This window comes from Staurois parvus, unplaced genomic scaffold (genome assembly GCF_062004578.1).
Source record: "Staurois parvus isolate SC_StPar_1 unplaced genomic scaffold, SC_StPar_1.0 ptg000048l, whole genome shotgun sequence".
Taxonomy (NCBI): Eukaryota; Metazoa; Chordata; class Amphibia; order Anura; family Ranidae; genus Staurois; species Staurois parvus.
Genome location: NW_028317844.1, coordinates 6,466,096 through 6,492,152, shown reverse-complemented (window position 1 = coordinate 6,492,152; position 26,057 = coordinate 6,466,096). Strand labels below are relative to the sequence as shown.

The 26,057-nt window shown below is 39.8% G+C and overlaps 1 protein-coding gene across 2 annotated transcripts in view; it reads right to left on the bottom strand.

The window, feature by feature from the left end:
• The window catches only part of PDSS2 (decaprenyl diphosphate synthase subunit 2), a 235,444-nt gene that overhangs the window by 14,265 nt on the left and 195,122 nt on the right, over positions 1-26,057 (bottom strand). For both annotated transcript variants that reach the window (XM_089664931.1, XM_089664937.1), the window contains one exon: positions 17,415-17,543. In XM_089664931.1, the coding sequence (XP_089521057.1) occupies positions 17,415-17,543 (129 nt within the window). The remainder of the gene's footprint in view (positions 1-17,414; positions 17,544-26,057) is intronic.

Below are 26,057 nucleotides of genomic sequence, written 5' to 3'. Positions count from 1 at the left end.
GACTGGGACAGGGGCTTCTGGAGGATATTATGGGCTAGTTTTCTACCGATTATGGCTCATGGAGGAGACCGGGGATTTTGTCTGTTTCTCAAAGTCAGGGAATGGAGGAGAGCCGGGTCCTGAAAACCTTTGACTGACCAGGAGTATCTACCGGGATTATGTGGTCTGGAAGTCCCCAGAACAGTGGTGAGTCTGCGGGAACAGACAGGGCAGATTGTGCAGATGCACCTTCACCAGCCAGGAATATGGAACTCTTCTTAGGCATATTTCTTATCTTGCCTGGCTGCTCCTCGAGAGCTGCATAATGCAGCATTTGCCCATTTTACCCCAGCTACTAACAACTTGATATTATTAACTTTTTGTACTATTTCCACCAAAGATGTGCCACTTGGTAACCTAGATCTGAGCGGGATCTGGGGTAGGACATTTAGAAATGAGTGGTGTAATGTACTTTATGTATCCGGGGCTGTGGAATGGTTTCTGGGCATCCTGGTGGGCACACCCTGGCTAATCAAGACTTATTGTGGACATGTTTTCCAGCACATAGACAGGGGAGGCAGGGGGCGGGGAATTCCTGTGTTTACTAGCCATACTGAGAAGACCTATCTAGGTGCCCAGCTGTGAATTAGATTAATGTTTAAAGGTTGAATTGTCAAGTATTTACTGGTTGTATGTCTTATCTTATCTATGCCAATATCCCCAAGAGGGGAATGTCCTCCTGGGGGTATAAAGTATGTGTCTTGGTTTTAATAAACAGTTATTCCTTTGGTTTTACCTCAACATCTTGTCTGTGTATGATGCTTGGGGTAAAGGGCTAGTATTAGCTATCAGTCAGCTGGGAGGCTTTGGAGGGAAGGAGGCACTGTTTGGCAGAGGCACCCAGTCGGCTGCCATGCGGTTAATCACATCCACTATGCCCTGGAAGTCATAGGTTTTTCAACATTATCAAGACTGCTGCAGAGTCCATAGTCCTGTACTGGAAGTGAGTATGCCAAAGAACAGTCCAACTCTGGAACATGTGGAGAAGTGTCAGCTGCAGGAGAGGAAAATCAGCTAAATAAAACTGCTTTCCCTGTAGATTAGAGCTAAATATGCAATGCTCTAGTGTTCCTTCTCCCTGGATTTGGGCTTTGAGAAAACTATTTATTGCAGCTGTATAATGTAAAATTTTTGATTTTTAGTTAGTTATAAATCACTAAATGCAGTGTACAAATAGCTAGATCCTGGGTATCATAGCCCTCCCCTCTCTCCTACAAAACGTTGAATCTGGAGGCTCTAAAGCTCCATACACACATGGCTCTGTATGCCACCAGAATAAATAGAAACAAAACAATCCAAATGAATTTGAAGTGCAGACTTTCAGCTTTAATTCAAGGGGTTGAACATAAATGTCAAGTACAATTTTTAGGAACTGCAACCATTTTTATACACATTTTCAGGGGTTCAAATTTAATTGGACAAATTAATATAATCATAAATAAAATGTTAAATTTTAATATTTTGTTGAGAATCCTTTACTGGCAATGACTGCCTGAAGTCTGGAACCCATGGACATTATCAAAGACTGGGTTTCCTTCTTTCTGATGCTTTGCCAGGCTCTAACTGTAGCTGTCTTCAGTTGTTCTTTGTTTGTGGGTCTTTCTGCCTTTAGTTTTGCCTTCAGCAAGTGAAATGCATGCTTAGTTGGGTTGAGATCAGGTGATTGATTTGGCCATTGCAGCATATTCCACATCTTTTCCTTCAAATGCTCCTGGGTTGCTTTTGCAGTGTGTTTTGGACCATTTTGCGCCATCCAATCAACTTTGCTTCATTTGGCTGAATCTGGGCTGACAGTATATCTCTAAACACTACAGAATTCATCCGGCTGCTTTTGTCACATCATCAATAAACACCAATGATCCAGAGTCACTGGAAGCCATGCATGCCCATGTCATCACACTACCTCCGCCATGTTTTACAGATGACGTTGTGTGCTTTGGCTCATGAGCTGTTCCAAGTCTTCTCCACACATCTTTCTTCCCGTCATTCTGGTACAGATTAACCTTAGTTGCTTTTCCAGAACTGGTCTGGCTTTTTCAGATTTTTTTTTGCAAAGTCTAATCTGGCTTTTCTATTCTTCAGCCTTATGAATGGTTTGCACCTTGTGGTGAACCCTCTGTATTTGCTCTCATGAAGTCTTCTCTTGATTGTAGACTTTGACAATGATACACCCACCTCCTGGAGAGTGTCCTTCACTTGTCTGGATGTTGTGAATGGGTTTTTCTTTACCATAGAGAGGATCCTGTGATCATCCACCATTGTTGTCTTCCGTGGACGTCCATGCCTTTTTATGTTGCTGAGCTCACCAGTGTGTTCTTCCTTCCTCAAAATGTACCAAACTGTTGAGTTGGCCACTCCTAATGTTGCTGCTATCTCTCTGATGGATTTGTTTTGTTTTTGAAGCCTTACAATGGCCTTTTTTACTTGCAGGGCCAGTTCCTTTGAATGCATGCTGTAGGTTCACAGCAATAGATTCCAAATGCAAATACCACACTTAGAATCAACTCCAGACCTTATACCTGCTTAATTGATGAAGAAATAATGAAGGAGTAGCCCACACCTGGCCATGAGACAGCTTTTGATTCAATTGTCCAATTACGTTTGGTTCCTTGAAAAAGGGGGGGGGGTGGCTACTCTTAAGAGCTGTATTCCTAAACCCTTCCTCCAATTTGGATGTACATACCCTCAAACTAAACCTGAGAGTGTGCACTTTCAGGCCATATCCATTATATAATTATAGCTTGAATATGTTTTGGTAATTATCGGAATAAAAACTAAAATTGTTCCTGTGTCCAAATATATATGGACCTGCGTGTGTATGTATATGTATATATATATATAAATATATATATTATACATACACACACACACACTTACACAGGGGTTGATTTACTAAAGGCAAATGGACTGTGCACTTTGCAAAGAGCAGTTGCTCCAGAGTTTAGTAAATGAACAGAAGCTCTGATGACTTCCATCATCCAATCACATGCAAGCAAAAATGCAGTTTTTTTATTTTCCCATCTTATGATTGGGTATTCTTTGCAAAGTGAAGCTGGACCTCATTTACTAAGCTATGGAGCACGTGCACTTTGCAAAGTGCAAGGACTATTTGCCTTTCGTAAATCAACCCCACAGTATTCAGTGTGAATAAATCACCAGAACCACCTGTACACTCAGTAATGTGGTGCTTTCCGTCTCCCTCACACTGCATCCCCTACAGCACCTGCAAATGGAATCTATGGCATATATTCTAACATTAGGGAAATTTAGGAAAACAGGAACAAAAGAGTGTTGATTATATCAACTATGTGAATATTTGTTTAAAAATATGAAACCTAATTGATTCGTTATGTGCATAAACTCTACTTCTTTCTGTTTTCAATCAACCTGTGTATTCTCCTCCTACCGCATGTGACGACCCCAAAGGGTGCAATTATTCTCTTGGGTTAACATGCAGAAAATTAATGGAAACTATCTAAAAAGCCAGCAACACAATTCACTGATGAACAAAAGGTCAGATATACAAACAGTTTCTGCTACATTACCGCCATTCTCAGCAAACTCTGACCTATTTACAGCCCTATTTTCACTATTTTATAGCAGCAATATTGCTGTTTATTGACTTAGAAAAGTCTATGTAAAGTCTTTTAAATAAAAAACAACAGATGAGTAGAGCTGTAATGCCCATTTTAATGCAGCAATTGAGCTAACATTACTTTCTACTCTATGAAGCCAATAATTGGAAGACATATAATGTTCATATTATGGTAATCTGATCCCAAAACAGGTTTTATCAAAGAGAATTTTCAGATAGATATTATAGTTGAAATTTTGCTTATTAAAGTGACACTAAAAAGTTTTTTTTTTTTTTATTTAAAAGAAAAAAAGATGTTATAATTTGCATCTGTGTACAAGGATATTGCTCAGAGCGGGCCCTTACCTCTTCTTCTGGAGTCCCCCGTTGGTGCTGTTCACTTCTCCTTCCCCTGGGTGCCCCTCAGCAAGCGTGTGGTAAGGTGGGCACACTTGTTGGTGTGCTCTCGAGCCGGGGTGTGTGCATCCAGAGATACACACTGCACTAGTAAACACCCCCCAGGAGTTTGACTGACAACCGAAGGAGCCATAGGCCTTGCATCCGAGGCAGTTTTTACATTTATCAAGCACATGGTAAAGTTTGTATTTTTTGCACTTAAAACTCCAAACAAGTATATATTTTCTTAAAGGAAAGACCTTGTAGACTGAAATGGCATCAAATTTAATTTTTGCATGATATTTGCACAATACTTGTGAAAATATTTATCATATCAATATTTCCAGGTAAAAATACACTGAATCTTACTTACGATGAATTTTAGTGCACACAAACACAGTATAATATCCAATTTGTTGTAAAATATAAAATATGGGGTTGCACTGAGTAAATAGATACCAAACATGTCTAGTACATGTCTAGTCTTAAAACTGCACTCACATGAAATGGCAAAAGACTATGGTACCCAAAACTGTCCATAGGTGATGGTTTAAAAGCCTTTACAGGTCATCAGCTTATAGGTAACTGTGAACTATGGTTGTAGACTTATTGCTCTCACTCCAGTGTACGAAGCAATACCTAACATTCGTGGTGCAACTGGTGTTGCATGTGCGTGGATGTATTCATTTTAATTGCATTTTTTTTTAAAAACACTTTTTCTTCTTTTTAAATTTGACTGTATTACTATCTCAAGAGGGCTAACAAGCCCCTGTGTGATAGCCTAGGCAGGTAACAGGTTATCTTAATGGAGACATCAGGGGTCTACTCTATTAGATCCCAAGTGTTTTTCTTGCCCCCCACTACAGCCATCAAGTATAGATTTCTGCTGTTTACCTGGCATTTCAGCTGGAACTCAGACAGCACTCAAACTGGAAACCCTCAGTACTAAATGCCTCCAGGCTCCTTGATCACAGAGCAGAAAGGGGAACTGATGTTCCTCAGTCTGCTTCTTCTCTTCTTCCTGAAACCATTTTCTGTTGCCCCAGGATCCCCCAAGGAACAGGAGGGCCTGGGAACCTGGCCGGGCAGAAGCGGTAAAAGTGATATGTTGGCTGTAGATCACTTTTGTGTATATACAATCCCTAGACAAAGTCCTGTTGTGACGAAATGCTGCGCCAGCAGATGTGGCTGAGCCACATACTAGCATTGACATTCTGACAGCTTTCAAGTGGAAAGCTCTGGTGGCAAACTGAAGTACTAGGCGGGAGGAGAGATGCTTGTTACAGCTCTGATACACTAGTTGCTGAGGCACAGAGGTTGAATCAAATCAAGCTTGTCATATTGGTGTAGACTGTTGCACCATAAAATGTGAATGCATGTACTAGAGGTGTTTTTCTGATTTGAAATAAAAGGTGTTTTTAATGGTATAACACTATTTTGAGCACTACATTTTGTTTTTTCTTTTTTTACATACGGTCTAGGTACAATGAGATGTGGATGTTATGGTAGTGAACCAGAGGAAAAATCTAATAGTGTGTTGATACCCCACTAAACGTGCATGAGACCTAAAATAATAGTAAGGTCACATATTTCTATTGAGTGGATGACTATACTCAGGTGGTGGATACACACAGTAATAAAGTTTAGCATGTTTTCAAGAGGATGAAGAATGTAGAAGGATGATTTATTTACACTATTTAAGAGACTTTTCATGAGTAATATAATGTTTTGCTGTAGGAGTTTCTTTTACCCTAGGTTCACACCTAAGCATTTTCCGCAGCATTTTGCAGAAATGCACTACAGTCCATTTAACATGATTTCCTAAAGGACACGTTCACATCTCCGTGTTTTCATTCAGTGCATTTTTTGGAAAGGGTCAGGGACTCTTTTGAATGCAAAAAGTTGTGTTTTTGGTTCTACAGACTGCAATGGAAACGCTTCAGAAAAGCATGTAGTGCATTTTTGGTGCATTTTGCATTTTAAATCTGCCTAGCAAAAAGAAAATGTAGGAAAAAAAGCATCAAAAAACGCAGGTGCAAAAACGCAAAACGCAATGCAGAAACGGGTCAAACGCAAACTGCATAGATGTGAACTTAGCCTTACAGTGTGCAGGGTTTATTATTATTAGTATATTGATTATTACACTGTATTGAGTAAAGACACTGTCTTGCCTGATTTTTATATAGTATAATGTAGATTACTTTTACTGAAAAGCCGGTCACCAGCTAGGGCAGCACAAAACCTAAATACACCACTGGCTGCAGTCATGAGTCTGTTTTAACCACTTGAATTCTAGGTAATATATACAAGGCCTATGGACGGCAAGTGGTTAAATTATAGAATCAAGTAATGGCATCAAATTGTAGAACCTTTGTGAGCTTTAGTATGAAAAATTTAAATAATCCTGGAGCAGGCTCTAACACTTGCTAGGCTATGTTTAATGGTCTATTCACATCATCCTGTTGTGCACATTACCGTTCGCATTCCTGCAACACTTGCCATGGCAATGTAGTGCATTGATGCATTCATTTGAATGGTTCACTAACACATGTAGGCAGAGGTGTGTTTCAGCACAGCTCAATGAGAGGTACTAATGTGCGTTGCATTCCACTGCAAAAAAATGATGCAAGTAGAACAATGAAGATCTCCACGCTAGTCCTGATTTATACTTAAACACCAAAAAAACCACAAAATCCTAGTGGAGCAGCCACCCACTAAAATGTGAAATCACACCACAAAAGCAATAAATACAAAAGTGAAAAATAGTGAGGTGCCATTTCTTGACAGCAATATGATGGGTTTTCCATTCAAAGAAATGGCACAACATCGCATCAACGCATTACATGTGCATTACTGCAACAGGGTGGTGTGAACAAACCCTAAAGCAGATGACTAGTTACATTTATATTTGGTTGCAAAGTATGGGATTGGCTGGGACAATTATTCTAATTATGTACAGAACAATCTGCTTTGATAGTCTGGAAACTATATTCATAATACCTTTTACAGATCTTTACTACCAAACTTTCTGTTCAAACAGTACAGCCTATAATTGCTGCACTACTTATAAAATTTACTTTACAGATACTACTTATAAATGCAACAATAAATACACAACAAAGGTACAGATAAAGATGCTGTGTGCAATGGCATGTAAATGTTTGGAATTTAATACATATGCCATAATTGAAGTCAGTGAAAATCCCCTACAGTCTTTCTGGGCAAGATGATGACCTATTTGGTAACAGTCTCTCCTTGTCCAAGTTCAGGTATACTGACTATACTGACTGCCCACGCAGTACAGGTTCAACAAAATACATATATATAATCCATACATCTCCGCCCATTTTTCCATGTTTTAAAAATACCTGTTGATCTGCCAGAAACACAGTGGGGGCATTTATCAAGCATATCTCCAAGGAGCAGGGCCCTCCTAACCCTCTTGTATTGAACTGTATCGTTGCTGTATTGTCTCCTGTTATATTGTAAAGCGCTGAGCAAACTGTTGGTGCTATATAAATCCTGTATAATAATAATAATAATAATATGTGCAACACAGTTAGAGGTACAGTGCTGTGATAAAGTATTTGCCACCTTCCTGATTTTTTTTTTTTGCATATTTGTCACACTTAAATGACTCAGATCATCAAACTAATTTTAATATTACACAATGAATAAATACAAAATGCAGTTTTTAAACGATTTTATTTAAAAAAATCTGTCCAAATTTGCCTGGCCCTATGTAATAAAGTAATTGCCCCCTAAACTTAATAACTGGTTGTGAGACCCTTGGCAGCAACAACTGTAATCAAGCATTTGCAATAACTGGCAATGAGTCTTTCACATCGCTGTGGAGGAATTTTGGCCTACTCTTCTTTGCAGAATCGTTTTAATTCAGCCACACTGGAGGGTTTATGGATGGATTTAAGTCCAGACTTTGACTAGGCCACACAAAAACCTTAATTTTGTTGTGTTTCAGATCATTGTTCTGCTCCATAACTCAAGTGTGCTTGAACTTGCGGTCCACAAACTGATGGACGGACATTCTCCTTCAGGATTTGCTGGTAGAGTTCAGAATTCATGGTTCCATCAATTATGGAAGTGGTCCAGGTCTTGAAGCTGCAAAGCAGCCCCATACCATCACACTGCCACCACCATGTTTGACTGTTGGTATGATGTTCTTTTTATGAAATGGTGTGTTAGATTTATACCAGATGTACCGGAACGCACACTTTCCAAAAAGTTCAACTTTTGTCTCATCAGTCCACAGAATATTTGGCTTAAAGTGTTGGGGATAATCAAGATGTTTTTTGGTAAATGTGAAATGAGCCTTTGTGTTCTTTTTGTCAGTAGTGGCTTTCGCCTTGGAATTCTCAAATGGATGCCATTTTTGCCAATTCTCTTTCTTATTGTTGAATTAGGAACACTGACCTTAACTGAGGCAAGTGAGGTGTGCAGTTCTTTAGATGTTGTTCTTGGTTCTTTTATGACCTACTGGATGAGCCGTCATTGTTCTCTTGGAGTAATTTTGGCAGGCTGGCCACTCCCAGGAAGGTTCACCAATGTTCCAAGTTTTCTCCATTTGTGGATAATGGCTCTTACTGTGATTTGCTGGAGTCCCAAAGCCTTAGAAATTGCTTTGTAACCCTTTCCAGACTGATACATGTCAATTACTTTGTTTCTCATCCGTTCTTGAATTTCTTTAGATCGTGGCATGATTTGTTGCTTTTGTTGAGATCTTTTAGTGTGCTTCTTTTTGTCAGACAGCTTATATTTCTTGATTCAACAGGCAGTAATCAGGCCTGGGTGTAGCAAGTGAAATTTAACTCAGCTTTCCAAGCAATGTGGTTAATCACAGTTCATTCATGATATAGCAAGGGGAGGAGGGCAATTACTTTTTCACATAGGGCCAGGCAGGCTTGGACAGTTTTTGCCTCTTAACAAGATCATCATTTAAAAACTGCATTTTGTATTTACTCTGGTTATCTTTGTGTAATATTAAAATTTGATAATCTGAAGCTTTGTGTGACACATATGCATATATACAGGTGAAACTCGAAAAATTAGAATATCGTGCAAAAGTTCATTTATTTCAGTAATTCAGCTTAAAAGGTGAAACTAAAATATGAGATAGACTCATTACATGCAAAGCAAGATAGTTCAAGCCGTGATTTGTCATAATTATGATGATTATGGCTTACAGCTCATGAAAACCCCAAATCCACAATCTCAGAAAATTAGAATATTACATGCAATCAATAAAACAAGGATTGTACATAGAACAATATCGGACTTCTGAAAAGTATAAGCATGCATATGTACTCAGTACTTGGTTTGGGCCTCTTTTGCAGCAATTACTGCCTCAATGCGGCATGGCATGGAAGCTATCAGCCTGTGGCACTGCTGAGGTGTTATGGAAGACCAGGATGCTTCAATAGCGGCCTTCAGCTCTTCTGCACCGTTCGGTCTCATGGTCTCTCATCTTTCTCTTGGCAATGCCCCATAGATTCTCTATGAGGTTCAGGTCAGGCGAGTTTGCTGGCCAATCAAGCACAGTAATCCCACAGTCACTGAACCAGGTTTTGGTGCTTTTGGCAGTGTCGGCAGGTGCCAAGTCCTGCTAGAAAATGAAGTCAGCATCCCCATAAAGCTCGTCTGCAGAAGGAAGCATGAAGTGCTCCAAAATCTCCTGGTAGATGGCTGCGTTGACCCTGGACTTAATAAAGCATAGTGGACCAACACCAGCAGATGACATGGCTCCCCAAATCAACACAGACTGTGGAAACTTCACACAGGACTTCAAGCATCTTGCAGTGTGTACCTCTCCATTCTTCTGCAAAAGTTGCTCTCATCAGAAAAGAGGATTTTGGACCAACGAGCAACAGACCAGGTCTGTTTTTCTTTAGCCCAGGTAAGACGCTCCTGACGTTTGTTGTTCAGGAGTGGCTTGACAAGAGGAATACGACATTTGAAGCCCATGTCCAGGATCCATCTGTGTGTGGTGGCTCTTGATGCACTGACTCCAGCCTCAGTCCACTCCTTGTGAAAGTCCCCAACACTTTTGAATGGCCTTTTCCTAACAATCCTCTCCAGGCTGCGGTCATCCCTGCTGCTTGTGCACCTTTTTCTTCCACACTTTTCCCTTCTACATAACGTTCTATGAATGTGCTTTGATACAGCAATTTGGGAGCATCCAACTTCTTTTGCAATTACCTTTTGAGGCTTTCCCTCCTTATGGAGGGTGTCAATGATGGTTTTCTGCACAACTGTCAGGTAAGCAGTCTTTCCCATGATTGTGATTCCTACTGAACCAGACTGAGAGACCATTTAAAGGCTCAGGAACCCTTTGCAGGTGTTATGGCTTAATTAGCTGATTAGAGTGGGACACTTTGAGCCTAGAATATTGCACCTTTTCACAATATTCTAATTTTCTGAGATTGTGGATTTGGGGTTTTCATGAGCTGTAAGCCATAATCATCACAATTATGACAAATCACGGCTTGAACTATCTTGCTTTGCATGTAATGAGTCTATCTCATATATTAGTTTCACCTTTTAAGTTGCATTACTAAAATAAATGAACTTTTGCACGATATTCTAATTTTTCAAGTTTCACCTGTATATATATATACATACAGTTGCAAGAAAAAGTATGTGAACCCCTTGGGATTACGTGGAGTTTTGCATGAATTGGGCATAAAATGTGCTCTGAACGTCATCTAAGTCACAACAATAGAAGAACACAGTCTGCTGAACATAATACTACACAAACATTAGATGTTGCCATGGTTTAATTGCACATAACATGTAAACATTCACAGTGCAGGGAGGAAAAAGTATGTGAACTTTTGGACTTAATAACTGGCTGACCCTCCTTTGGCAGCAATAACCTCAACCAAACGTTTCCTGTAGTTGCAGATCAGACCTGCACAACGATCTGGAGTCATTTTGGACCACTCCTCTTCACAAAACTGTTTCAGTGTAGCAATATTCTTGGGATGTCTGGTGTGAATCGCTCTCTTAAGGTCATGCCACAGCATTTCAATGGGGTTGAGGTCAGGACTCTGACTGGGCCACTCCAGAAGGCGTATTCTGTGCTGTTGTAGCCATTGTTTTGTTGAATGACTTGTATGCTTTGGGTCATTGTCCTGTTGCATCACCCATCCTCTGCGGAGCTTCAGTTGGCGGACAGATGGTCGTACGTTTTCCTGCAAAATGTCTTGATAAACTCTGGAATTCATTTTCCCATCAATGACAACAATCCGTCCAGGCCCTGAGGCAGCAAAGCAGCCCCAAACCATGATGCTCCCTCCGCCATGTTTCACAGTGGGGATGAGGTTTTGATGTTGGTGTGCTGTGCCTTTTTTTTCTCCACACATAGTGTTGTGTGTTCTTCCCAAACAACTCAATCTTGGTTTCATCTGTCCACAGTATATTCTGCCAGTAGTGCTGTGGAACATCCAGGTGCTCTTTTACAAACTTCAAACGTGCTGCAATATTCTTTTTGGACAGCAATGGCTTCCTCCGTGGTGTCCTCCCATGTACTCCATTCTTGTTTCATGTTTTCCTTATTGTAGATGTGTCACTAAAAATGTTAGCATGTGCCAGAGATTTCTGTAGGTCTTTAGCTGACACTCTGGGATTCTTCTTTATCTCATGCAGCATTCTGCGCTGTGCTCTTGCAGTCATTTTTACAGGAGGACCACGCCTAGGGAGAGTAGCAACAGTGCTAAACTTTCTCCATTTGTAGACAGTCTGTCTTACCGTGGACACAGGAACATCAAGGCTCAAGGAGATACTTTTGTAACCCTTTCCAGCTTCATGCAAGTCAATAATTCTTGATCGTAGGTCTTCTGAGAGCTCTTTTCTGCGAGGCATGGTTCACATCAGACAGTGCTTCTTGAAACCAGTAAACCCAAAACAGGGGTGTGTTTTTTAAGGGCAGGACAGTTGTCAGCAACACATCCAATATCATCACACTGATTGGAGTCAAGGTTGGCTCACTCCTGGCTCCAATTAGCTCTGGGAGAAGTCATTAAGCTAGGGCCTCACATACTTTTTCCTCCCTGCACTGTGAATGTTTACATGTTATGTGCAATTAAACCATGGCAACATCTAATGTTTGTGTAGTATTATGTTCAGCAGACTGTGTTCTTCTATTGTTGTGACTTAGATGATGTTCAGAGCACATTTTATGCTAAATTCATGCAAAACTCCACGGAATCCCAAGGGGTTCACATACTTTTTCTTGCAACTGTATATATATATATATATATATATATATATATAAATTGTATTTTTTTTTTGTTTTTTGCATATGTGTCCCTTAACATAAAATGTGCCCATCAGAGTGCCTCTTAACATAAAATAAGGGGCATGCTGATGGCCACATTTTAAGTTAAGGTGCACTCTGACGGGCACATTTGTATTAAGGAGCACTCTGACGGGCACTTTTATATTAAGGAGCACTCTGATGGGCACATTTATATTAAGGAGCACTCTGATGGGCACATGTTATATTAAGGGGCACTCTGATGGGCACATTCTATGCTGTGACCATCAGAGTGCCCTTTAACATTCAATGTGCCTATCAGAATGCCCCAGTAAGACTACCGTATCTTGAGGGCAGACAGAAGCTGTGCCGGAATCCTTGCTGGACACTTGTGCACAGACAGGGAGAGGGAGCTGGAGAGACAGTGAGCTGAAAGGGGCGGGACACACACATGATGTCATGTTGCCGTGACAACTGCCCCCTGATCAGCGGTGGATCTGTCATTGGTCATTGCGGGCTGGTGGCCTGGCAGAAGCGCTGCTGGGGTCGTTCGTGGACCGCAGTCCGCCATTTAGTGGATGCTGATCTAAACCATTTCATTGTAGCTCTGGCTGTATGTTTAGGGCCGTTGTCCTGCTGGAAGGTGAACCTTCACCCAAGTCTCAAGTCTTTTTGCAGACTCAAACAAGTTTTCTTCTAAGATTGCTCTGTATTGGGCTCCATCCATCTTCCCATCAACTCTGACCAGTTTCCATGGCCCTACTGAAGAAAAGCATCCTCACAACATGATGTTGCTACTGGTGTGTTAAGGGTGGTGTGCAGAGTTAGTTTTCTGACACACATAGCATTTTGCTTTTAGGCTAAAAAATTAAATTTTGGTCTCATCTGACCAGAGCACCTTCTTCCACATGTTTGCTATGTCCTCCACATGGCTTCTTGCAAATTGCAAAAGGGACTTCTTATGGCTTTCTTTCAACAATGTCTTTCTTCTTGCCACTCTTCCATAAAGACCAAATTTGCGGAGTGCATAACTAATAGTTGTCCTGTTGACATATTCTTTCACCTGAGCTGTGGATCTCTGCAGCTCCTCCAGGGTCTCTTGGCTGCTTCTCTGATTAATGGTCTCCTTGCCAGGCCTATCAGTTTAGGTGGACGGCCACGTCTTGGTAGGTTTGCAGTTGTGCCATACTCTTTCCATTTTCGGATGATGGATTGAACAGTGCTCCATGATATGTTCAATGCTTGGGATATTTTTTTTATAACCTAACCCTGCTTTAAATGTCTTCACAACTTTATCCCTGACCTGTGTGATGTGTTCCTTGGCCTGAGACTGCGAGCCAGGCCTTCTAGTCTGACATCAGTGCCTGACCTAACAAACGTGCTTCTAGAAGAATGCTCAAGCATTCCCATAGACACACTCCTAAACCTTGTGGACAGCCTTCCATATATATATATATATATATATATATATATATATATATATATATATATATACACAACGGGTAAAATAAGTATTGAACACGTCACCATTTTTCTCAGTAAATATATTTCTAAAGATGCTGTTGACATGAAATTTTCACCACATGTCGGTAACAACCCATGCAATCAATCTTCTCCCCATCTTCTTCCGGGTCCCAAGTCTTCGGCTGTTTTGATTGGCAGGTGCATGATCATGTAAATTCTGCACATATGCAGTCTGTTCATTCATTCCAGCACCTAGGCACTATGCTGAGAATGCATCCTGATCTCTGCATACACAGCCCAGTGTACATTCTAATGAAGACTGGGAGCAGGCAGGTAGGTTTATTTTATTGCAGAGACATACTGTATATAGAATGGATCAGTGGATGGAAGAAACCTTTTTTTCACTATATTTGAAAATTTGTTATATTTTGTGTTTCATTAGATTTGTATGATTAGTGCAACAGGTATATTTTAAGTTTCTTTTTTTTGTGATAAATATCTCATTGTATTGTTGCAGCTATTCGATATATTTGTAAGTATGGATGGATTGCATGGGTTGTTACCGACATGTGATGAAAATTGCATGTCAATAACATCAGGAAAGGGGACAAATACATTTTCAGAACACTGTAAATTAGGCTGTCTCTTCTTTCGCAAAGTCTCTGTAACAGGTTTAACCCTTTCACTGCCAGGTCCGTGTGGCATACGGATCTACAGCACTGCTTCTAGCTTGCCAGGTCTGTACACCATATGGACATGACATTCCTGCTTCTGCTGAAGCTCATGGTCACTTCAGTAACCATGAACTTATAGTAGAACTGTTCAGCAGACTCTGCTGAACAAAATAATAGCTTTAATTAACGGCTAACAAGCCGCTAATCGGAGCTACTAACTTAAAATGTGACACCCCCCTCCCCCCAACCTGCCACTGCTGCTGTACCTCTCACCCACTGCCTTTTCTCCTCCACTTCTTCCTAGCTTCTAAGCTAGAAACCCCCTGCCCCCATACTGACCTCTTATCTGTGTCCCCCAGCACTGATCCACCCCCCCAACCCACGCATACCCCCCCCAGCACCGATCCTCTGTGGCTCCCATGCAATTAATGACTTCCCTCCTCTGCCTCACCCACCAGTAATTACATGGGAGCCACAGCCTAAAGAAATAACTAATCCTTGCTGCTGTGATCCCCTCTTCAGGGCAAACCACCCCTCCCCCCCACCAATCACCCCAATCTCCCATGGCCCCCCCATGCAGCGTTGCTAGCCAGCTCTCCCTCCTCACCCTCCTGTCACCTGCAGTGCTGACATCTGTCAGGATGGAGAGAGGGGTGAGGAGGAAGAGCACTGCCGTGGCTCTCCCCACTTTTCTTCATCCCCCAATCCCCTGTGGCACTCCCGATCTCCCGTGCCCCCCCCCCCCATGCAGCGCTGCTAGCCAGCTCTCACCCTCCTGCCAGCTGCAGCACTGATATCTGTCAGGATGGAGAGAGGGGTGAGTAGGAAGAGCACTGCTGTAGCTTTCCCCAGTTCTCTGCAACCCTCCATCTCCTGTGGCACTCCTGATCTCCCCCCTCTCGCCCCCCCCCCCCGCTAGCCAGTTCTCCCTCCTCACTATCCCACCGGCTGCAGCGCTGACAGCTGTCAGAATGGAGAACGGGGGTGAGGGAGAGCCGTGCACAGCCAACAGCTGTCAGAATGGAGGGGGGGGGGGGGTGCTGGTAAGAATGTGTTTACCAGCTCTCCTTCCTTTCTTCAGTGTCTACAGTGGTCAGTACAGATTGCTTCTGTATTCATTAATCACTGACACATACCGGTAGTAAGCTGTATTTACTATGTGTCAGTCTGTGAATGAAATATAATAAACGCTGTTTACTATGTTTCGTTTTATGAATGAATTAGGCATCTATAAAGACTCTTATCTCATTCATCTTCAGTGCAGCTCAGGGTGCAGAGAAAGGGACTGTCTTCAGTCCCTTTCTCTGTTTCAAAAAAAGAGACATTAAAGGTCTATTTAGACCCCTGATGTCTCTTAAGAGCGCCCCCGTCCCCCAAAAAATATTAAAAATAAATTTTATTTGGTAATATAAATAAACACATAAAGTTGTAAATACATAAATAAAAATTTAAAAAGTATTAAGGCTAGATTCACACTAATGCGGGCCATGTGGCCCACGTTTATGTGGGCAAACAATGGAATAGGCTGCTGTGCCCATATTTTACGTGGAAAAAAAGTGCATGCACCTTTTCCAAAACATATCCGCAGGGAAACTGCATGGTCTTTTTCCCTGCAATTCCTGCACCATGTTTGCGATTTGGGCTGAGATGCGTGGGGGTGCCATTTAGAATGAAGGTCGCGATTTGGCTGCGGGTGAGGGAACAGGTATGATTCTTGCACCCACAACCTGCTCATAGCCTGCTTAAATGGGACCTTAGTAGAAAGTATCAGGAATTTTGTAAGTTATATTGTTATGTGTGCTAATAAGTGTTTTTTTTAATGAAAATAGCGATTTAATAAACATTTTCGCAACTATTGTGAGGCCTAAAAAACCAATAGCACCTTCTTTTTATTGTACTGGTCATGTGCTTTCAGAAAATACATGGTTTGGGGGGTCTTTTACAAACTCTGAAAGCTGTAATGGAAAAATAAAAAAGCAATGGAAAATTACAAAAATGGTTTAGCTACCTGGGTTTAAAAGAGGAGCATAGGGCCTAGCATTGAAAGGGTTTAAGACCTGTGCATCTGTATTCTTGGGCAGCCAAGTGCAACAGTTTGTGGAGTTCAAAAACAAAATGATTACTGAAGACAGATTTCCACTCTAAACAGATGCATATTCAAAAATTGGTCAGGGACAAGTTTCATTCAGCAGTAAAGTGTTACTTTACAGAAGTCAAAAAAGGAATGTATGATGCAGGCTATAACGTTGTAGTAAATCTGATTCAGGATGTGTTTCACTGCTCATGTTTGCATTACTTTGCCTTGCGGGATTGACAGCTCAAACAGGAAGTTAGGAACACACTTAATCAAACACCGCTTGGAATTTCAGTTTATCAGGGATATTGTGTTGTTAGGACAATAAAGAAGTTAGGGGTTCACTAGATTTCTAGCAGAATCAACTGGTATTTTGTTTTAATTTTGTTTAGACGCCCACTTTAAAGTGGAACTACTCTGCCTCTGAGCACCAGAAACCAAAAAGGCTATTGAATTTATTTCTAATGTTTAACGCAAACTCCCCCATCCACCCATGTTTCCATGCTTTATTTTGCTGAGAAATCACTTTGAAAAACACCCCCAAGCATTTCTGGTCATGCCAATCTTGAGTAAGGGCAGATGATTTATGTAGCATTTATGTAGCATTTACTTCCTTGAGTCCATCTGCCATTAGCTCAGGCATGCAGGCAGGTTTGTGTAGTTACAGTAGCTGAAAAAATCCTTCCTCCCCTCCTAAAGCCTCCTGGGATGTAATACATAATTTGCCTAGGCCTGGAAACCAGGAAGTAGCTGAAGAAATGTTAAAAAAAAGTTTAAAACAAATAAATATGATATACTTTCCTATCTATTTACTAATGCTAGCAGCATAAGGATTAAAACTGCTGATTGAGAGTGTGAAGTTCTGTCTTAACAAATACAATCACAGAAGCAAAAACAAAAGCAATGAACTTGACTGCTTACCTCTTTAACCTGTTGCATCCAGACTTCTCTTCCTATAGATTCTTGGTGAAGAACAACAGGGGCAGAATTCAGGCTGAAAGAACCTCCTGATTGCTTCCCATTTATGAAAGGCTGGATGTCAGAGTTAAGCTGAAATACAATTGCCAAATATGTATTAGTAATCAGTCAGTAATAATTACACTTTTATAGTATGAAGGCACTGTTATTGCATGTCATGTTATTTTAACTACTAAAAATGTTTTTCTGAATATGGAAAACCAGTATAAAGGAAAACGTAAACGTGAAGGAAATGTAAATGTGGGGAAAAAAACTATTCTGGGTATAACCAATTATGTTGGCATATAAATTCCTAATGGTCTACATAACTGAGGGCATGGCATGGGTGTGTCCACTGCCTAAATACTAAGTGCTAGAAGGTATCCCTCTTTCTCATCTCAGAAAGCTGGGAGGTATGTACATGAACTATTGATATTTAACCCCTTCATGATGAAGGGTAAAACAAATCCTAATGTCCAGACCCAATTTTGCAACTTTGACATGTATTGGTAAAATTGTACATATCATTACAACTACTTACTGCAGTCAGATAGATTATATCTTGTTTCTTTCAGAACAAAGAAGATGGTAAATGCTAATGGTTATCTCCTGATTTTTTTTTTATTATCAAAGAAAAACTGACCCAAAATAGTTAAAAAAAAATGTTTTAAATGTAGCTGTATATTTCTTGCTATTACCATAACTTGTCATTAAAAAAAACCCAAATAATTTCTTCTGCTCCGGACAATCACAGCAATACCACATATGTGTATATTTGCTGTTTGTGCCTGTAGTAGGACCCAGAAACAATAGCACAAATTTTGCTTTTTCTTTTAATCCTACCTAGATTACACTGATCCTGACCTTTGACCCTAACCCTGACACTGACCTAGATCAAACCATACCTATTTTTTTATTCTTATTTTTACTCACATTTTTGTTTGTTTACATTATTCTCCTCTGGAAAGGAGAAAAAGATACAATGTACCTTTCTCTCCATTCAGCAGTAAAAAGAAAACATGGGTGGGATGAACAGTGACTGATCAATCATAGGCTATCACAGTGGTCAGGTGATAAGGAAGCGGGACTCCCAGTTCCTGATTCTTAGTACAAGACCTGGGAATCTCGGCAGGAGGAAATCCCTTTAAAGTGAGGGAATCTCTGGTTGTCACCAGAACTAGTGGCCCCACAGGAAGATTTCCCCTCTATGTCTGTTCTGGTGGCAACCCAAAATTTGGTATTTTCTCTCACTTTCACGCTCGGTGATAATGGTAAACAGGATAACTGGAGAGGGTTAATATGCCTAACAGGGGTGCAGACAACAATGCCTTACTGTGACTGGTCACCGTGATCACATGGTAATGAAATGGCAATTAAATTGGCGTCTGTGGTCTGCTGTGTACAAATGGCATGCACAAGTGGTGCTACAAAATATGCATGAGTGGCAAGAGTAGGAGGATGTTTTAATATGCCCTCATGGGGAGAGCTTTGTGGCCATTTAAGTACAACAGCCAGACAGCAAGTGGTTAAAAAAGGAAAAAGAGAGGAAAGAAAACAATAAGTGGAGAAGAAAATATGAAAGTAAAATAAGGGAGAGGGAAGGAGGTGTGAAGGGGACAAGGGTGGGAAAGAAAAAGGAAGAAGGGGTAGGAGGAATGAAGAAAAAGGAAATGGGCAAGGAGGGAAGAGAAATGGAAGGAGAAGATGGGCATAGGCAAAGAAGAAAAAGGGAAGAATAAAACATAAAAAAGAAAAAAGGGGAGAGGAAAAGATGGGCAAAGGAAGAAAAAAAGGAAGGGATAAAACTGAAGGAAAGGTGAAGGGAGAAGGAAAGAAAACAAAGATGAGACAATAACAAATATATTACTCATTGAAATTTAAAAGATCCTATTCAAAATGTATCCCTGATTTGTCCAAAAACATATTCACATCTGAAGTCACAATGAGCAACATCACACTGATAGCCACAGGAAATCCAGGACTATAACCAGCAATAGAAGAAAAAAAAGTACTATTTTTAAATGAATAAAAATATTTTACTGCTATTTTAACTTCATATTTATTGTTATTATTTATGGTACTTATATAGCGCCGTCAATTTACACAGCGCTTTCCATATATATTGTACATTCACATCAGTCCCTAACCCTCAAGGAGCGTACAATCTAAGATCCCTAACTTACATTCATACATACACATACTAGGGCCAATTTAGATAGGAGCCAATTAACCTACCATAATGTATTTGGATTGTGGGAGGAAATCCAGAGGAAATCTATGCAGGCACAGGGAGAACATGCAAACTCCATGCAGGTAATGCTGTGGTTGGGATTCAAACCAGAGACCCTAGTACTGCCAGGCAAAAGTGCTAACCACTTAGCCACTATGTACAACATGAAATATTTGTATTTTAATGAAGAAGCATGATCTTGAAATAATTAAAATTAATTATGCTTTGCAAGCACTCTTTATAAATAATAGTGTGCAGCGCTAAAAATATTTAAAAAAGTGAAAAAGGTATATAAAAGTATCATAAATATTCACAAAATGATTCTCAAAAGTAAACTCATGCGATATAAATATCAAAAGACATATAAAAGTTCATAAAGTGACTTTAAGTGCTCATATATCCTGTGCAATCCTGGAAACAGTGCTTGTGCAATATAAAACGCACACTATTTTGTGCGTTCCGGTGAGTGTGCATTTCTTCCATACCTGATTGCACAAGCACCATTTCCAGTATTGCACAGGATATATGAGCAGTTAAAGTCACTTTATGAACTTTTATATGTCTTTTGATATTTATATCGCATGAGTTTACTTTTGAGAATCATTACGTGAATATTTATGATACTTTTATATACCTTTTTATAATATTTTTAGCGCTGCACACTATTACTTATTTTGCCTATTTTAATGTTTTACTTGGTTACCTTGTGCATAGCAGCTGATATCCATTTATGAGCGCTCACATATACCTACCATACAAGCACTCTTTATATTTTTGCATAAAATAGACACCTAGCCTTTGTGGGAATATACAACAAAGCAAGCAATCATTAAATAAAACATGTGACAGTAGACAGTCCTGCAACAAGCAAGGAAAAAGTGTTACAACTGCAGTAGGTTCATTAGTTTGCTATATAGTGACATCAGGCCTCATTTTATGTTTGTCAACTCTGTGTAGATCCCCATGAGGGCGCAGTAGTTTGCTGTATAACAGGAAAAACTCTTAGCTGTCACCCTGAGTCCAGGATGCTCCTGGGCAAAAGCTGAAAACTTCAGGGAATACATCACTAGAGTGCTATGTACTTGAAAATATTCTTAAATTATGTATGCAAAATCTGTTCTTTTCCATTACTTTAAACAACATGTACATAGTAAAAATGAGGGATTTATTCACTAACAGTGACAGAAAGCAGAGGAAAATTATCCTTAAAGAGAACTTGTCACTAGAACCAAATTACTTGCTAAATGCATACTTAACGGATATTTACAGTATTTGTTTCAGTGTCTAAAATAACACTTTTCTCTAACAGGCAGTTAAATTCAACCTGTTGTGAAATGGGATATTGCAAGAATAAGGACAGCTAATTGACCACTTGAGCTCCGGAAGGTTTTACCTCTTTCATAACCAGCCCATTATTTGCTATTCAGCACTGCACTACTTTAACTGGTGCAAGTGCATGGTCATGCAACACTGTACCCAAATTAACTTTTTATATTTTTTTTTTTACACAAATAGAGATTTCTTTTGGTGGCATTTGATCGCCACTGAGTTTTTAATTTGTAATTATATAAACAAAAAAAGAATGAACATTTTGGAAAAAAAAACAAAAACCCCATAATTTCCACTTTCTGGCTCCATGCACACCAGCGTTTTTTTAAACTCCTAGAAGCTGTTATCAGCATATTTTTTTCTGCCCTTAGAAGCTAAATAGTGTTATCCTATGTGTGCAGCCACACTACTTTAGGCTATTAGCATTTTTTGCGCTTCAGCGTCTAGAAGCAGAAAAAAAAGATATTTTGTAGAGTTTTTTTGGAGTGTTTTTCCAGCAGAAAAAATGTTAAATGCTGCTAAACGCCACTAAAATGCTCATAACAGCTTTTTTTCTAGTTTTTATTCCCCTCTACATGTACGGTAAAAACACTATTAAAACACTAATGCTCCAAAATTGCTACTAAAAACTGCAATTATCACAGTTTTTGGAGCTTAAAAGAATGCTAGCATGCATGGAGCTTTATTTATGTAACATATCCAACAAAAAAAAACAAAAAATGTATTCACAAATTTAGAGAAAAATGTAATCTGCTATATGTGTTTGGTAAAAAAAATCCCAATAAGTGTATATTAATTGGTTTGTGTGAAAAATATAGTGTCTACAAATATAGTATATATATTTGAAAATTGATCAATCCAGATATATTGACTGCCTTATTTTTTGAGGCCCCAAAATGCCAGGACAGTACAATGTCCCCCAAATTACTGCTTTTTGGAAAGTAGACAGTCTGAGGTATTTAGTAAGAGGCATGGCAAGTTTTTTGAAATTGTAATTTTTTTTGTCAAAATTTGTTGGATTTTCTTTTCTTACACACTGTTACCACAATTTAACTTTGTATTTTTTTTTTTTACATTTTAAAAAAATGTCCTACAATTTTTTTTACACTGTCAGCAGTTCAGTGTCACCACAGTACCATGTACTACTCTGGGGCTTGATCAGGGATTTTTTTGTTTTTTACACTGGTATTGCTTATACAGTGAAGACCACTGTATAAGCAAATGCTTTAGCTGTCATAATTAGGTTCCCATTCATGAACAGCTTGCTTTTAATTGTGATCTGTGATTGGCTAAGCTAATCACATGGTACAGGTAGCAAGGTACCATGTGACTGCTGTGGGCCAATCAAAGATCACAACAGTAAGCCCAATTCATGAATGGAAAGCCAATCATGACAGGTTGTTTACATTGTTATCATGTGATTGCTATGACCAATCATAGCGATTACATCATATCTGGTTACCGGTAACAGTGATCCACTGGGACCAGTGGACACAGAGGTTACAAGAGGAGCGTGCTGCACACTCCTATACAGGACCAAGCTCATTCAGGTATATATACGTGACTAAGCCTCCACATGCCACCCTACCACAGTAAATCTACTGCGCCGGAGCGGTAAGTGGTTAAACAAGCATGTTATATTTATGTTTGTTAAAGCTGCCCTTTATTTTTTTAAAGAATGCACTATTATCCCACCTATACACTGAATCTCTTGTAGGCAGGTAAAAACCTGGAGCATCCCAACACACACCCCCAACACAACACACTACAATGGACCTTTGTTTCAGCATACTACAATGCACATTAAAAGGTTCATTGTGGTGCATTGGTAGCGCATTTAATATAAATAGGGTGCACTGAAGTGCATGGGATAATGCACCACTAAGGTGTAACTATTCATCAGTTTTTATGAGACGGAACAATAAATACCCTCAGCATGCCTGCTCTGCTTCACGTCATCATATTGCTCAGATGTTATTATTTTATAATGCAAAACTTTGGATCAGGGTGATACCATTTACTGGTGTACCAAAAAGATTGAAGTGCAAGCTTTTGAGGCATGCTGGTCTCTTCTTCAGACAGTATCCAAACTTCTACTTTTGTCGATAGCTAACATAGTACAAAACTCTGCTGCTGCTAAATTTTAATGCAATGATCTCTACTGCTGCTTTATAGAGTATATATCACAAACAAAAGTAAAAAACTACAAACAGAAAAACTCTCTGATCAGGAAGTTGAATACAGTATATAACAAATATAGAATCAGCAGCAATGATTCTTAAAGTGGACCTTCAATCAAAAGTGAAAGTGCCACTAACCCTCCTCCCCACCAGATCCCACTTCTTCAACTCTCATCTAGGCAAGGACGAACTCCACTTGGGTCTTCCCCTGTCCACATCTGCAACCTTGTGGAACATGTCACATGTTCCAGGAGACTGGAAGACCAGTCCTACTTCACCATGCATTCTCATGCATGACATTGGAATATCTTGAGGAATCATAGCCAACTCTCAAATCCAAGATGGCGGTGCCAGGGACCCGCATCAATCATCGATCAGAAGAACCGGTTGCGGGAAGACAGCACTAGATTCCAGGGGCTGATAAGTACCTGATTTTTAAGTCAGCAGCAACATGATTTACCAGCCCAGCCCAACATTTACATACTGCATTTGTTTTTAAAGTGAACCTGATCGCAGACTATGCACACTAAATTATCTACATATTCTGAACAAACTGTATAAGTTCTCTGAAATACTCACCTCTGTAGCAATAGGCTTTGTAGAGAAATTCTGATTCAAAGCTCACAAATGAGGTACATAAATATTTATTTTGTTTACATTTTATATTGTCAGAATTTTGTCAGCCTGACAGTTCTATAATGTAAATACAGAGAAAATGTTTCTAAGGGCTCATTCACTCCATACAGCACACTTTACTGTGTGCCTAATGTGTGCACTGATGTGCGTTATGAACACTCTCTGCAATGTGTTCTTAAAATGCATTACAGTACTTACTGTTTTTTTCTGAAGCTGAATGTAATTCTCACGCACTGTAGTGTGTTGCAACTCATTACAGCAGAATACGCTGTGCTAAAATGCTACATTACCGTATTTTTTGTAGCACACACTAAAGCAGCGTGTTGATGTGAGCTGAAACTAAAGGACAAAAGGCAAATTGCCTTGTTCCTGTGTTGGGACTGAGCTGAGCAATGCTGTCCAATGCAGCTGATCTGAACAGAGGACATCGAAAACAACTGTTTCTGTGTGCCCTTGCAGAGACTTGCTTTTTCTAGCGCAGAAAAATGCAGGTCTTTGCACATAGTGTAAACAAGCCTTGTAAACACTTTGCTGGGCATCCATTGGTATTTAGCCATTTGTCTTTGTAGAAACTTCTGACAGCACTTAGCATATACACCCTGTTCCAAATTATTATGCAAATGATATTTTTCTCATTTACCTAAATAATTAATGTAAATAACAGTCAGCATAATTCTCATGTTATCAACTATTAAGAGCACAATTCAAATTTTATTGAACAAACCTCCTAATAACAGGATTTTTTTTAAACATAAAAAACTTACAATGCACTGTTCCAAAATATTACACACAGTAAGTTTCAAAACACTTTATAGGTTGTAAAGAACTGAAAATTGTCATTTGTTGTGTTTGCAGTATATTTACTGAAATCAAAAGCTATTTCAATCAAACTTTTAACAACATTTTAACTTTTTAAACATTTTAACAGGTCACGTTACATTTTAACATAGGACCCCTTATTTGATAGCAGCTTCACAAGTCTTGCATCCATTGAACTTGTGAGTTTTTGGACAGTTTCTGCTTGAATTTGTTTGCAAGATGTCAGAATAGCCTTCCAGAGCTGCTGTTTGGATGTAAACTGCCTCCCACCCTCATAGATCTTTTGCTTGAGGATGCTCCAAAGGTTCTCAATAGGATTGAGGTCAGGGGAAGATGGAGGCCACACCATGACTTTCTCTCCTTTTATCCCCATAGCAGCCATTGATGCAGAGGTATTCTTTGCAGCATGAGATGGTGCATTGTCATGCATGAAGATGATTTTATTACAGAAAGCATAGCTCTTCCTTCTGTTCCAGGGAAGAAAGTGGTCAGTCATAAACTCCACATACTTTGCAGAGGTCATCTTTACACCTTTGCGGACCCTAAAGGGGCTGACAAGCTCTGTTCCCATTAGTCCGGCACAAAACATGACTCCACCACCACTTTGCTGATGTCGCAGCCTTGTTGGAACAGGGTGGCCGTCCACCAACCATCCACTACTCCATCCATCTGGACCATCCAGGGTTGTACGGCACTCATCAGTGAACAGGACTGTTTGAAAATTAGTCTTCATGTATTTTTCTGCCAAATGCAGCTGCTTCTGCTTGTGAGCATTGGTTAGTGGTGGCCGAGTAGAAGGCTTATGCACAGTTGCAAGACTCTGGAGGACTCTACACCTTGATGTCCGTGGGACTCCAGAGGCACCAGCAGCTTCAAATATCTGTTTGCTGCTATGTAATGGTATTTTAGCAGCTGCACTCTTGATCCGATGCATGGACCTGGCAGAAATCTTTCTCAATGTGCCTTTATCTGCACGAACCCGTCTGTGCTCTGAATCAGCCACAAATCTCTTAATAGTGCGATGATCACGCTTAAGTTTTTGTGAAATATATAATGTTTTCATACCTTGTCCAAGGCATTGAACTATTTCACTCTTTTCGGCAGCAGAGAGATCCTTTTTCTTCCCCATATTGCTTGAAAATGGTGTTCTGCTTAATAATGTGGAACACCCTCCTTTAGTAGTTTTTCCTTAAATTGGGCTCACCGGCCAATCTAATTATCACAGGTGTCCGAGATTGTTTTCAGTGATCAAAAGAGCCCTGAAACACAATGCCATCCATGAGTTAAACTGAAAAACAAAATATTTAATCTTTGTGACACTTAAATATAATTTGCATAATAATTTGGAACAGGGTGTATACCATTGTATAGTAGGTAATCTTTACAGTCTGATCCTAGTAGTAAAAATGATCA